The sequence below is a fragment of the Dendrobates tinctorius genome, unplaced genomic scaffold (genome assembly GCF_039654945.1).
Source record: "Dendrobates tinctorius isolate UK_male_01 unplaced genomic scaffold, ASM3965494v1 ptg000107l, whole genome shotgun sequence".
Classification (NCBI taxonomy): domain Eukaryota; kingdom Metazoa; phylum Chordata; class Amphibia; order Anura; family Dendrobatidae; genus Dendrobates; species Dendrobates tinctorius.
In genome coordinates this window covers 40,910,791-40,925,816 of record NW_027361775.1, presented here as the reverse complement: position 1 = coordinate 40,925,816, position 15,026 = coordinate 40,910,791, and the positions used below count along the sequence as shown (strand labels likewise).

Sequence of the window (15,026 nt, the reverse complement as noted above, 5' to 3'; positions counted from 1 at the left end):
GGGATACTTGGCATGTAGTGGCACTGTATATAGGGGGATACTTGGCATATAGTGGCACTGTATACAGGGGGACACTGTATATAGGGGGATCCTTGGCATATAGTGGCACTGTATATAGGGGGATACTTGGCATATAGTGGCACTGTATATAGGGGGATCCTTGGCATATAGTGGCACTGTATATAGGGGGATACTTGGCATATAGTGGCACTGTATATAGGGGGATCCTTGGCATATAGTGGCACTGTATATAGGGGGATACTTGGCATATAGTGGCACTGTATATAGGGGGATACTTGGCATATAGTGGCACTGTATATAGGGGGATACTTGGCATATAGTGGCACTGTATATAGGGGGATCCTTGGCATGTAGTGGCACTGTATATAGAGGGACACAGTATATAGGGGGATACTTGGCATATAGTGGCACTGTATATAGAGGGACACAGTATATAGGGGGATACTTGGCATATAGTGGCACTGTATATAGAGGGGCACTGTATATAGGGGGATACTTGGCATATAGTGGCACTGTATATAGGGGGATACTTGGCATATAGTGGCACAGTATATAGGGGATACTTGGCATATAGTGGCACTGTATATAGGGGGATACTTGGCATATAGTGGCACTGTATATAGAGGGACACAGTATATAGGGGGATACTTGGCATATAGTGGCACTGTATATAGAGGGGCACAGTATATAGGGGGATACTTGGGATATAATGGGAGCTCTCTATATATTTAGGGGATGTTTAGAGGAACCTTATATAGACACTAGACATATATAGGTGCATGGTATATTTAGGTGCACAGTTTACAGAACTTGCATATAGTGATGGACTCTGTGTAGGGGCACTGTATATACGGATCCAGTCTGTATATAGGGGGCTCTCTATATATAGGGGCACGGTGTATAGCGATGCAGTCTGTATATAGGGGCACTGTGTATAGTGATGGGGTCCCTGTATATAGTGATAATTGGGGCACTGTAGCTAGGGGGCACCGTGCAGGCTTTGCTCCTCCATTTGCAGCGCGTCCTCCTGTCTGTTCGGTGTTTACTATGAGGGAACTTGGCACAGCAGGGCGCCTCGTAAATCAGCTTCGCCCAGTGAAGTGCTGGCGCGGCTCCACACGCTATTCCTGGAGGTAGCGGCCAGGGACCCCCACACTTATAAGTATGGGGGTCCCCTCTTACATAGGCAGCGGTCAGAGACAGCCACTCTTACAAGTATAGGGGTACACTCTCTTCACTATGCACATATGTGGGGTCTCCGACTCTCTGACAGGTGACCGCCAGGGACCACCACACCTAGATATATGGGGTCTCCCCTGCCGGTAACCAATAAAGACCACCGCAGTTAAGTATGGGGTCCCCTTTCTCTTCATGTTTGTGTGTGGCAGAAGGCGAGGCGCTGGCTGTGCCCATGGTTGTACCTCAGGTTCTAGCAGACGCCCGTGTATTGTGCATGACTCCCTAGGAGAGGAGCACCCTGTGGCGCCGGGCACGGTGCAGGTGCCCCGCAGCACATATTGGGCGGGCGGGCGGACGCTGTACATTTGTCCCGTCGGTACAGGACCTTGTGTTCTACACGGCGATAGATAACATAATGACAGTCTACGTTGGAGCCTCCAGCGCCGTCCACACAAGTGGTAAATAACATATGTCTGCGCCGTGTCTAGGGCTGCAGCGCCCCCTGCCGCTCACAATCGGAATGGCTCTTTGATAAAATTCCCCAGCGACGCGCTAAATTTAGAGACACGCTGCTGCCGCCGGCGGCTCCGCGCTCACACCGAGGGGAAGCTGCAGTCACCTCACCGCCCAAATGGCCTGCTATACCGATACTGGGAAGCCTAGACCAGGGGTTAAATGATGCATGCTCCCCCCTGTGGAGGTTTCCCATTCCTCCCCAGCCCTCCATTCCTGCTGAGGCCCCTCTTATGGCAGCTCTTCTGCTGGCTGTGGGAAGATGATGGGGTTCTGACAGTCCGCGACCATGACGTCTCCTTTCCCGTGTCACTTGGCGTGTTGGCGAGGCTTATTTCTGATTTTTCCATAAGAAATGAACGAAACATATCTTATTATTTGCTTGAAGCGGACAATTGACAAATTTATTACAATTTTTTATAAAAAAAATACCCTACTTATATTGTTTAGAGACTGTAACTTTGGCCCTGGGGTTTTGCGGCTCTTATTTCTGCTGTTTTGTGAAGTGTGTGCCCATCTGGGTGACGTTGGCGCTGTGGGATGAGCTGGCGCTGTAGTGACAGTGCTGTCTATATGTAGCCCAGGTACAACGCACCTGCTACTTAGTAATGTTAGCCTACCATGGCCCTTATTCAGCCCTGACCCATAGATTTGGCACGCGTCCGCAGGTTGGGTGGCATCAGCCACAAAAAGGTGACAAAGTACAGGTTCCATAATAGAAACTTGTTCCCTGGCTATGTGCTGGTGTCAGGTTTGGGAGGGCAGGAATGTAGTTGGCCCTGTCACTAATACTGCTCAGGTTATTTTACAAAGGAGGTGTCTCTGTGCACCGCTACTAACCAACGCATTCCAAGCCGGGTCCCTGCCAGCTCTCCAAAGCCATAGACTTCCACACTGTTATTTCATGGCCAGGCTTCTGGAGCCTGGGTGACTTGGTGGAAAAAAAAAAAAAAATCACATGTCGAGTCAGGATTCAAAACTCCATAAAATGTTTCTTTTTTTAAGCGAGAAAAGGGCAAAACATCAGAACAAACGTGTGTGTGTTTATCCAAAAACAACTTTTCTTAGGGACATAATGGAAGCTGCCTGCCAAAATCTGAAAAGAGGGGCAGTGGTGCCATCTAGTGGCGCACAGATCACACCGCTGACATCTGTCTCCGGTAGAAGACTTATCCGTTTACAGGGCATGATTAATATTCAATATGACTCAGCTAATCGTGATCGCAGATAATCTATATAAAATTCTAGTTACAAATTGCTGTATATGAGTTTATGCATATCCCATACTTCATAAGTTTTATTTATTAATAGCTCGAACTTTTTTATACATTAGAATACGTTTTTGCGGCATGTACGAACAGTAACCAAAAAGCTTGGTCATGCTTTAGTTCACTATAAGTGCTGTGGATCTGAGATGCCCCCCTATACCTTGTAGAGACGGCGATGGGGGCATTCCATGTCTAAGGAAACCCGTCAGTTGAGCATTACTTTTCCTGTTATAGTGATTTGGGCATGTGTTGCCCTAGATGATTTGTCCTACAATGCCAAGAGGAAGGGCAGAGCGGCCACTCATCCCTGTGCACTTACTGTTTGGTACATACCTTTTTGGCGTCCTTAGTTTCCCCCCCCACCATTTGCCAATATACAGGACGACTTCTTAGCTCGTAGTGTTAACCCGTTGTTGCCCTGCGCAGTGTCCCCTGGTGTTGCCTCGTAGAAGTTGCTCTTCTCTGATACTGTTACAAGCTGTTGGTTAAATAAGGAATGAGTAACATTGCAGGGAGAGCTTGCTGCCAGTCACAAATCCCAGGCGGCTTGTGTATTGTTAAATAATTAATCCAATCAACTTGAAAGTGATTCTCTGCTGGAAAGCAAAACTGGGAGCATTGCCCCTCATATCTGTTTTCCTATGAGGAATAGAGTAAAAGTGCATCTCTTCTTAATTGGGCAGACTTAGATGAAGCCAACCGGTGCCATCCCTGGAAACATTTGCTGAGTCGTACGAGTAGCATTAGAGCATTACAGCAGAATTTCTCCTTTCCCTCATAGCATAAGGCCGCACAACTTTTTTTTTTTTTTTTAGTCATATGACTACATTGACTGTATTGAAATGGTCAAATAATGTATATTTCTTACAGCAGATTTAGTTAATGGCATGTGACATAATTTGTCTTGCCCTGACTGTCTGCAAGCGTGAAATGTAGGGCGGCTATGCCATGACCGGGCACCATACCACTGCTGCCATGACCATTGCTTTCCCAGATGAGACTATATCAAGGTACTGGGACTTCTTCTCCTTTGCTGGGTCTGTTTGTCATGAAGGGGACTATGCATCGTGACTTTTAACAGCTTCTTTAGCCGCCTGGTCATACAGAACGACATTTTAGGCTTCTATATAGTCATCATAGTGTCAGTGGTAAAGTGTTAAAGACTAAGGACATTTCACAAAAGCCAAGATAGCGCCTGTCTGCCCCTTTGAGTGAACAGAACCCAAAATAGAAGCATTTCCACTTGTTGCTGTCACATTACTGATGTATTTGTATAGTTTTGTCTTGCTACTTTGATTGCCTGCCTGCATCATGGTGCCAAGCATCCGGAGTACTTTGTATAGGCTGGGTGATTTACTAAAAAGGACTATAGCCAATGACAATTTGTCACATATTAATCTAAACTGCTCCCTACCTGCAGCCAAAACCCGACAAAAGGACAGAACCCTGTTATGTATCGACACCTGGTGGCAGACGATGGTAATCTAATGCAAAGCTGACAGCAAACAGGCCGCAGTTAGCATTAGATTAGGAAGATCGTTATTTTCCTATGTTTAGTTCCAAATGTTGATGAATTTGATAGTTAGTTCCAGTACCCGAGAGCAAAATGTCTCTGTTCTGCGCGAAAATCCATTTCACTTGTTATTACAATGAGATTATTTAGGTGCCGGTCTGACAGTAATTGTGCTTTTTTTTGTTTCTTGGATACTCTGATGCATGATTTTTTAATTTTGACTACCAAAATGTGTCTTGTGTTAGGGAAGCCTAGAAGGGAGCACGCTGTAAGGCTGTGTCCTGGGCTGGCTTTCCAGGAAAGTGAATTGTAGTAGAGTTCATTTGGTGAAGTAATCCCAGTCTGAGTCAAATATTTTCCAGTATGATATGGCTGCAATATCCACCCCTATTCCTCTGTGTAAAGGAAAACAATGTACAGCAGGTGATGATGACACAGGCTGGGTATCTGTTAATATTCCACTTCCAAAGCTATGTATACATGCGGCTCTCCTGTCCTCTGTGTGTAAGGTAATGGCTTCTATTACTTCTGTGTATCTTGGACACTTTAATATGATGCATCATTTTATGGATTTATTACGTCTGAGCTACTTGTGAGTTACTGAGACTTTGTTTTCTTTTGATGTAATCCAACAATCAGTGGTTTTCTTTAGTCTGTGCTGCAAGCTACTCTTTCTGTTTGGATGGGAACGCGCAAAAAGGGTAGAGAAACTACCGAGTGCGGGAAATGCCTAGTTTCAAGGTTCCTTGAAAAAGGAAGAGGAATCAACCTCTGTATTTTTAGCCCTAACCATTCAGTACCTTTTGGGTTATCTGCGGACCAACTGTCTAACCCTAAAACTTCTGCTTTTCCTTGTGGGGATGTGAAAGGTACTTGGACTAATATATGAGCCAGTCACATTTTAGTGTATGGAAATAAACAATACTTCATAGCTTACTTCAGTCCTCTGGCATTCACATTTACCATATATCGGTACCGGTCTCCATAGTGGCTCACAGTATAACTTTCCTATATTATCACAAGCCATTTTTATGAGAAGTGTTGCATTGAATTAGAATTAAAAACTAGTAAGGATGGAATGAACATAAATGCTCCGTTAAGACAAGACCCATCCTGGATTCTAGTATAGGACCAAGGGCTTCCTTTATTACTTTTTATCTTGGCTTTACATATCCCAAGATTTACAGTGCATGACAACGTCTGTTATGAGATGGCTATGGTATAGTTGTCTGTGAGGCCATCCAGTGGTTGTGATCAGTATTGCAGGCCCTCAAATGTTGCAATATTGGATTACATTTGTATCTCGTTGTTAATCAAAGTGTTGGTAAGGATGGACGCATGTATGTAAAGATGTGGAAAGTGATCTCACCTCCTATCAATATGCGGTAGGAAGTTCTGCCATGTCCAGGCACATTCTACATGCTGTTCCTTAGTAGTTACTGTCGATATAAATGTCCTCTAATATCTGACATTCCTATAGTTTGTAAAGTAAACCGTTCTCATCCAACATTCATACTCACTTTTGCTATTGTGTTTTTTTTTTTTTTTGTAGTATTCAAAGAGGAGTTTGGATTTTAAATAGACACTTTGGGTAAGTGATTTTCACTTTTATTGTGTTTTCCTTTAGCTGTGCATGCTATTTATGATTTGGCACTTATGTGTTTTTCATTTCGATTGTGCGTACGTTCACTTTTTGGTTACACACCTGCATGTTACTCCACTTTCATAACTGGTGAAGATTCAGTGATCCATAAATAACACAAACCACCAAAAGTAGAAGTTGAAACTTGTCTGTAATGTAATTCGGGGTAGCTATTGTCTGAGTGCACTCTTAACAGCTAAGGTTACGTTCTATCCATGTAGTAAAGTTCTGTCTTCTTTCCTTTAGGATAGGGGCCACAATGACATCTGCAACTGACAGCTGCATCCAGTTCACGCGGCATGCCAGCGATGTCCTCCTGAATCTCAATCGTCTTCGAAGTCGAGACATCCTCACAGATGTGATCATCGTTGTGAACAGGGAACACTTTCGTGCTCACAAGACAGTCCTTATGGCTTGCAGGTGAGTGCGGATGGGCATAATGCAGTCTGTAGTTATTTCATATTGGTACATATTGGCATTTAGGCATTCTGTATACTCTGTGGCGGGGGTATGATTATTTCACTGATTGTTTAGTTTTCTCATACTTGTATTGTTCATAAGTGGAAATTTTATATTTATTAAATAAGAAACGCTTACATGATTTTATATGTATATATATTTTTTTCCAGTGGATTATTCTATACCATCTTCACTGACCAAATGAAATGCAACATGAACATCATCAATCTTGATCCAGAAATCAGCGCAGAAGGCTTTCGGGTCCTTTTGGATTTCATGTACACATCTCGGCTAAGCTTAAGAGAGAGCAGCATTATGGCGGTCATGAGCACTGCACTTTACTTACAGATGGAGCATGTTGTGGACACCTGCCAGAGGTTCCTCAAGTCCAGGTAGCATTTCATTATGTACCCTGCTTATTTCCCATGCTTTTACAGTGATTTGTATAATTAATAGCTTATTTTATGCTGTAAGTACCATATTTTTCTATTTTTTTCTTCAGTGAGGATATTGTGAGTTCTGTGAAAACATCTAGAGGAGATGATTTCCTACAAGGCAGGTCAATGTTGCCTCCTGATGTAATGGCCTACAGAAACTGTGAGATATCAGAAAATACAGTACCTCTGCGTAACACAGCTATCTGTGATGGAAGGTCTTACATACCCAACTTGTACAATGGCTCTCCATCTTCATACCCTCTATACAGTCACATTCCAGTCCACGGGTTTCTGTTTCCAGAGGATGAAGTAAGAGATGTGCAGATGGCTGACATCCAAAGATCCAATAGATATCCTAAAGAAAGTGTGTTACCTGGAGAAAATTCAAGGACTGTGCTAGGAGACTACAGGAAAGCGGTTACCGACTTGTCTGTCAATGTATGCCACAGCAACATCTACTCTCCTAAGGAAGCTGCATTTGAAGACCCCCGTTGTGACTCTCAATACAATGTGCTTGCAGGCTCCCGGTCTGCTGGTCCGTCTGTAAGAAGCAGCCCTTTCTATAATTGTGACAAAGGGAAAGAGGAGGAAAGAACATCTTCGGAAGATGAAATAATACACTTTAAACCTTCAAACTCTCCTGTCAACCGCAAAGGTCTTGTTAGCCCTCAAAGTCCGCAGAAGTCAGACTGCCAACCAAACTCTCCAACAGAGTCCAGCAGCAGTAAAAATGCTCGAATTTCACAAGGTTCTAGTTCTCCTATTTCGAAATCTTCTACAGACCCAAAGGCTTGTAACTGGAAAAAGTATAAATTGTTGAATTCCCTGAACCAGAGTGACAAAGAAGTGTGCGCCAACCAAAGTGAAATGGCCAACCTGTCCCCGCCATTTTACACTTCTCAGGCGTCATGTCAGCAGCCAGTTAAGTCAGAGAATATGGACATTCAGACTTCAGCTAAACTTAATGGGAGCCCGGAAGACTCTGCTGTACCCCAGGCTAGCAAACTGAACAGCATTGTACATAGGTAAGCCCTGAACCTGTGTAACACAATGTATTTGCCACTAGTCATGTATGGTTGGATGGAATTCCAAATGTTTTATTTGGTTGGCTCTTGTTTGTATATATCTCTTTTATCCCTCCTTAGGATCGTAAGGTAACCGAGTGATTTGTTTCTTTTTGGTTTTCACAGGAGTATGGAGGGTTCACCTATGAGCAGTGAAGGACATTCACCTCTTTACATCCACACAACCAAGTTCAGCATGTTTTCTTCACAATCCCCTCCTGAAATGTGTCCTCACACCCCTGGTTCTAACTTTGGAGAAGAGATTGCTGAGACTCAATCAGAGTTTTCAGATTCAAGCTGTGGTACGTTTCCATTTAGGATGCTTATTATGTAAACTTTGCTAGACATTTTTATATCACATTTTTTAGCATCATCATTTTATGGTTAATTTTTTTTTTTCCCTAAAGCCTTCTACATGGGAAGTTTGACAATAAAATAGTATCGATTCTATGTCTTGGTCTATTAATAACTGCTGGAATATTTCCATATCAGTTCTTTTCCACAAAGGACCATTCAAGCAGTTATTTTTGTAGGTTTTACGTATTATGGAGTGCCATATAGAATTTTTCGTATTGCCCACAATGGCATTTAAGGTGCCATTACACCTTAGCTGGGTGCAAATAGTTTTTTGGCACAGCTTTTCCCCCGATGACCCAATGCTCAATTTGTCCAAGCATACATGTGTTTTCATTGGGAGAAGGGTGTAAGGTGCTGCCTTACACCTCTGGAGGTGACTTACTACCCCTAAGAACAAAAGGGACAGATGTTGAAATACAGCAAACTTTTTTCCTATGTGTTTCACAGTCATTGGTATACAGAAATAAAATTTTTGAGTGTTAGTAGAAAATGAAGTGTCCGAATGAAACGGGCCTTGTTGACTCCATGCAGATCTTATCCTGTTGGGACATTAATCTGTGGCTCCATTGTATAAGGTGATATTAGTAATAGAATTTAGTTTCTATAATCTCTTACAGATCTTTGTTTTCTCCACAGAAAATGGCACTTTCTTTTGCAATGAATGCGACTCTCGTTTCTCTGAAGAGGGCTCTTTAAAAAGACATACTCTGCAGATGCACAGTGATAAGCCCTACAAGTGCGATCGCTGCCAAGCTTCATTCCGCTACAAAGGAAACCTTGCCAGCCACAAGACTGTACACACCGGTGAGTTGTTAAAATACTGAAGGGTTGCAAACTTTATTGTCATTCTGTTAAAGTAATGGATTGTGTCCTATTTTAATACTAGTGGAATTTCTGACATATGTAAAAGTGGCAGTAAAGCTTTAAATGAGCTCTACAACTTTAGTCCATCTAAATGTATAATTTAGCACTTACTTTGTATCGGTAGAATTGTAACCTCTGTGTCACAGCTGGCCTAATTTTTATATTTCCCTTTATCCTACTTACCGTAGTTACTGTTCAGAAAAGTTAATGCAATTATTGAATTTAACCTTTTTATTTTCTCATTAGGGGAGAAACCATATCGCTGTAGTATTTGTGGTGCACAGTTCAATCGACCTGCAAACCTAAAGACCCACACCAGAATTCACTCTGGAGAAAAGCCGTATAAGTGTGAGACGTGTGGTGCCCGCTTCGTACAGGTAAATGTCAAAATAAAGTCTTTTATTGGTTTTAACAGTCAATGTCATTGTCCTCTCCATGCTCTTAATTAATTAATTTTCCATATCTTTTAGGTTGCTCATCTCCGTGCCCATGTACTAATACACACCGGAGAAAAACCATACCCATGTGAGATCTGTGGGACCAGGTTTAGACATTTGCAGACATTGAAGAGCCATCTACGTATCCACACTGGAGAAAAACCTTATCATGTAGGTCCATCATCTAAAAATGTCATATGAACAGTTATTCTAGTTGGTTTCTTGTGTTAGACATCATCATTTTCTTTCAGCAATCTTTTGTATTTATGCATTAGTTGAAGAGCATAGCTTAATAACAGGTGATATCCATCTGATTGACTGTATTCAAACATGGTATATTTGTTGCAGAAAAGTCTCCAACTGTTGGAGATTTATAGTAATGGTACAGAATCCAATGTATAAAATAGATTTTTCTTGGGTTGCTGAAATTTCTGCAACTATCTGCTTCTTGTCAACATTCCCTTTTACATAGTGATTTCTACAAAATCCTATCCAGCCATATCTTGTTTAGTGGCTCAGATTCAAAATCCGTGTAAGAGTTCCTCAGCACTCTACATGGACAGATATGTGATGCATGTAAATGTACATTTATGTGTCATATTAAAGTAAATGTTCCAACTTCAGTCACAATATATGTATTGATTTCTGGGAATGTTTACATAGTCTGTAATTGCCGTTTCATGTTAAAAATGTAATCTTAATTTCTTTTCTCCTATTTATTTTATAGTGCGAAAAATGCAATCTCCATTTCCGTCACAAGAGCCAACTAAGACTTCATCTGCGTCAAAAACATGGGGCAATCACCAACACAAAAGTCCAGTACCGGGTGTCTCAAGCAGAGCTCCCTACTGATCTCCCAAAATCTTGCTGAGTCCTGCCCAGTAATACTGGAGTGCCTCTCTTTGACCTTTAAGCGCATATGGGCAAAACAAAACGGGTCTAGTTTTTTTTTTTTTTATTTGTCCTGGTCATGTGAAATGTGCGCCCTTATTTGTAAATATATATACATAACATTTTTTTCTAAATCTGTGTGGCATAGTGACCATGCGCTCTTTATTATTTCAGCGTTGTAATTCTCAGCCTGAGAGATTCAGAATGTTGAGGAAAAGACTGAATGAAGAGTTTAATTGGGCATGCAAAGCCTGTTGCACCTTGCTGTGTGGACCCAGCCAACAATGCACTGGCACTCCCATGAGGAGTGAAGTATAGCTTTTGAAGCACCAGCTGTATAAGAATCGGTGATTATGCTAGTATGTTTTTTGGGGGAGTGACTCCACAAATGCCTCTTAGTAATAATAGCCAGAGTTTGCTTCTTTTTATGAATCCAGTTTTTGCACCACCATTCTTTGGTAGGTAGTTCATCACCCAAAGGATCCATAGGTCCCTTGAGATTTCCTGGTTCTTATGCCTGCTTTTAGGCATTATAGTGATTATTCAGTTCTCCTTTTGTTAATACTTGCCAAGATGACCCACAGAAAGCACCTTATAAGAGTTTATTTTTTCTTCGGTGGCTAACAGTGTCTAGCTTAGTAGGATAATATCAACAGCCATGTTTTAGTGACTGTAAAGAAGCCAAGTACAAAGTGGGGAAACTGCAGTCTGTTGCGAAGTTGAATTATCTCCATGACTTGGGTGCCATCTGGCATTCTATGGATGCAACAGAACACAAGCACTTAAAATAAGCACCTTCCACCTCTAATTACGGTTAAAGGGGTGTTTCACTACTATAATATTGATGGCCTAACCTTGGGATCGGTTATGAATGTCAGATCTTAAGGGGACAGACACTTGGATCCCCCACCTATCAGCTGTTCTCAGATTCGGTGGTGGATGTATGTAAACAGTTGAGCTGATGTACACAACTCTATCAATTTAGTGGCTGCTGCTGGATATTGCAGATCAGCTCCTATCATTTGAATAGGAACTAATTCATAGTATCATCAAACTGCTACTGTACAGTGTGGCGGAGCGGTGGCGTTCTGCTCCATGCAGTGTTTTCTGGCCTCTACTGGTTCTGAAAACAGCTAATCAATAGGAGTTTCAGACTCTCGTCGATCTGATACAGATAACCTACTGTAAGGATAGGTCACCAGCATCAAAGTTGGCAAAACCCTTTAGAAATAAATCACATTAATGTATAGTAGTGTATGAGTGTGTATATGTGTATATATATATATACACAACTATACATTAATGTATATAATATAATTTATTACACATGGAGGGTGTTGAGTTCAAAGGGAGCAGTGTTCGGCCATGTAAATAAGTTGGACTTAATGAATATTGTCAGTGCTAGACGTTTGACTAACTAATGTGAGAAACACTTAAGTCTATGTAAATCTGTTGGCTGCTACAGGCCCTAGCAATGCACTGTGTGGTGGTCCAATACAAGACTATCATGGCAGAGTTAACTGACTTTCCTTGTTTGAATGGGAAATGATATACTGCTCCATTCTGCCTTGGCAGAGTTCAGCACTTCACCCGCCTTAGATCCCCTTATTTATAAAGCAATAAGGCATTCTTGAGTCATTTGGCCAGTGATAACCTTGCCTTTTAGATTAGGCTAATATGACCCCAGAAGGTACCTTTTTGCTAAAGCTGAAATATTATACCAGCATTTGGAGGCACCTAAATCAGCTATTTTTCTAGTTGCTAACTTTTTGCACCCTTGAAACATTTACAAAGTATTTAATTTTATGGTATGCAAATTGTGCACTCATAAGGCAAAAAATAGAACAAAGAATTATTGTGTATGCTTTTTAAAAGAGGGCTTTAACTTTTGTTAGTTTTAACCAAAGGAAAAGGAATTTATGGAAGAGTTGTAAATATATATATATCTAAATATATATATATATATATATATATATATATATAAATATACCTATATTATGAAGAGTGAAAAAAAATAAAGGTTTAAAACACGCTCTATAAAGAAATTATAAAAAAAAAAAAAGCAAACATGTAGATTGTATCTGCGGGCAGAATTCAATCTGAGATATGTTTCATTGTGATGGAGCACTTACAAGATATTTTAATGTATTGCACCAGTGTACGTGAAAAGTTATTTTGTCTAAACGCAACAGTCTATTTGTATTTTTGTTTCTTAAGTTTTTTTTTTCTTTATTTGGAAGTGAAGGTTTACAGTAAGTTTAAAAACTTAGTCACCCTGTCGAAGGATTATGTAACTTTTGTTCTTATTGTATGTTTGTAAATATGTATATTTTGTCTTTGGTGCCTTTTAACCTCATTGGTGCCAGGGGGAACAGCAACAAGTTGCCAGTCCCACTGGCATTAAAGGGGTTAATGAATGTTTCGAACCTAATCCCTTTTTAAAGGTACATCCTAAAGCTAGTCACTAATCTTTAGGAAAGGTCAGTCATTATTTTATTATATATATATATATATATATATATATTTTTTTTTGTTCTCCTTATGTTGATTTCATGACGCTTTGTCCTGCTTGTGTTAATAATAAACTGCCGGGAGACAGGGTTTGGGCTGTTTCTAAAACTGCATTACTGCAATGTAACAATAGCTGTACAAGTAGAAACAAATAAAATCCTCAACAGCAAGAAAAATTGACTTTTCTGGAGTCGTTTCTGTTTTTTTTTTTTAAAACACAGCTGTAAATTTATTGGTGAAAATTGCTTTTCAGAACTCTTGCATTAAAGCGGTTGCACGGTGTTAGGGCTGGGGGTACGCACCAAATAATTTAAAGATGGTAATAAGGTACGTTCGCAGCCCGGGGTCCACCGTGCAGAGATGTTAACTGCTGCTCGGTAATGATGGACACTAAATTGCGCTATCGCACTGGACACACATGGGTAAGACGCCACCCAGTATGTAGTAGCGACGGGCTCTGTTGCTTCACAAAGCCATGGTACCACATAACACAGAGGCCGTACCCTGTTGACTGTCACAGGGCACAGCTGAGTCAGTGCTAGTGTACGGTCACAAGACTCCGCCCCAAAGACGCAGGGTAAGAGCCTCTCTAGACCCACTAGGCGCACGGCGTCGCACCTGAGAACGCCATTAATAGACGCTGGCTACATGTGCAGCATTATCTCTCCTGACTGGATGAGGCTTCACTCCTTTATGGAGGAGATTGTGAGGAGAAAGATGTTCCACCAGCGTGGACTGGCAAGGAAAACATCCTGGAAGCAGTAGTGACTAGTGTTGAGCGATACCTTCCGATATCGGGAAATATCGATCGGATTGGATCGGACCGATACCCCAAAAATATCGGGTATCGCCGATATCGATACCGGAAACCCATGCAAGTCAATGGGGCACAAATATCGGAATGAAAATAAACCCTTTCTTTCCTTGCACATCCAGTTCGGGAGGGGGGAAGAGTGTGGGCGGAGACTGTGCGGGCGGGGTCAGTACGGGCCTGCCGGGGGTCTGTGCGGGCCTGCCGGGGGTCTGTGCGGGCCTGCCGGGGGTCTGTGCGGGCCTGCCGGGGGTCTGTGCGGGCCTGCCGGGGGTCTATGCGGGCCTGCCGGGGGGGGATCTGTGCGGGCCTGTCGGGGGTCTGCCGGGGATCTGTGCGGTCCTGCCGGGGATCTGTGCGGTCCTGCCGGGGGTCTGTGCGGTCCTGCCGGGGGTTGTGTGTGTGCAGCCATTGTCCGATGGGACCAACTGAGTTCTTCCTTGAGGCATAGTTTTAGGTGGATTCTTTGTACCATCTGGGGTTTCCAATCAATTTTGGATATCTTGTACACATCAGACAATGCAAAGGGTATAGCAGTTATTGTGTATGGTTCAACTTCCCAAAGTGGATCCAATTTTCCAGTCCAATGGTTGTTTCAAAGCCAGACTCTGTCACCAATTTGTAAGGGCTTGGCATGGGCACGTTGATTATAGTCTTATTGTCTACTTTGTGCTTCCTCCATTTGTGAATTAACAACTTCCTTGGCTTCCACCATGCGTCTGCGGTGTTCAATCACCCAGTCTGTTTGTGGAAAAGGATTAATGGTGTCAGGTACTTGTACTTACCAAGTCTGATGGCAACTGGTGTTGTCAGCAGAACATCAGATAAAATGAAATATGACCAGTTGAGCAATGGGTGGTGTTATTGTAGATGTGGTAAAGATCTTTCAGAATCACAGGCCACTCAGTTCCCTTGGTGGCAGAAACGGTGCACAGCATGCCGATGATGACTTCGTTCACTCTTTCACATAGTCCATTACCTTGTGGTTCGTAAGTGGTGGTACGCAGTTTCTTTCTTTCTCTGTACTTGCATAGCTCGTGGAAAAATTAAGTTTCAAAG

General features: G+C 42.2%; 1 protein-coding gene across 8 annotated transcripts in view; it reads left to right on the top strand.

Annotated features, from left to right (window-relative positions):
* Positions 1 to 13,336, top strand: part of BCL6 (BCL6 transcription repressor) — a 78,228-nt gene extending 64,892 nt beyond the window's left edge. For 5 of the 8 annotated variants that reach the window (XM_073589398.1, XM_073589396.1, XM_073589397.1 and 2 more), the window contains 9 exons: positions 6,047 to 6,085; positions 6,383 to 6,556; positions 6,766 to 6,987; positions 7,098 to 8,057; positions 8,223 to 8,398; positions 9,090 to 9,257; positions 9,564 to 9,694; positions 9,788 to 9,925; positions 10,482 to 13,336. In XM_073589398.1, the coding sequence (XP_073445499.1) occupies positions 6,396 to 6,556; positions 6,766 to 6,987; positions 7,098 to 8,057; positions 8,223 to 8,398; positions 9,090 to 9,257; positions 9,564 to 9,694; positions 9,788 to 9,925; positions 10,482 to 10,625 (2,100 nt within the window). In that variant the 5' untranslated portion in view covers positions 6,047 to 6,085; positions 6,383 to 6,395 and the 3' untranslated portion in view covers positions 10,626 to 13,336. The remainder of the gene's footprint in view (positions 1 to 6,046; positions 6,086 to 6,382; positions 6,557 to 6,765; positions 6,988 to 7,097; positions 8,058 to 8,222; positions 8,399 to 9,089; positions 9,258 to 9,563; positions 9,695 to 9,787; positions 9,926 to 10,481) is intronic. The other 3 variants (XM_073589401.1, XM_073589400.1, XM_073589402.1) reach the window with 1 other exon arrangement.
* The last annotated feature ends 1,690 nt before the right edge of the window (positions 13,337 to 15,026 follow it).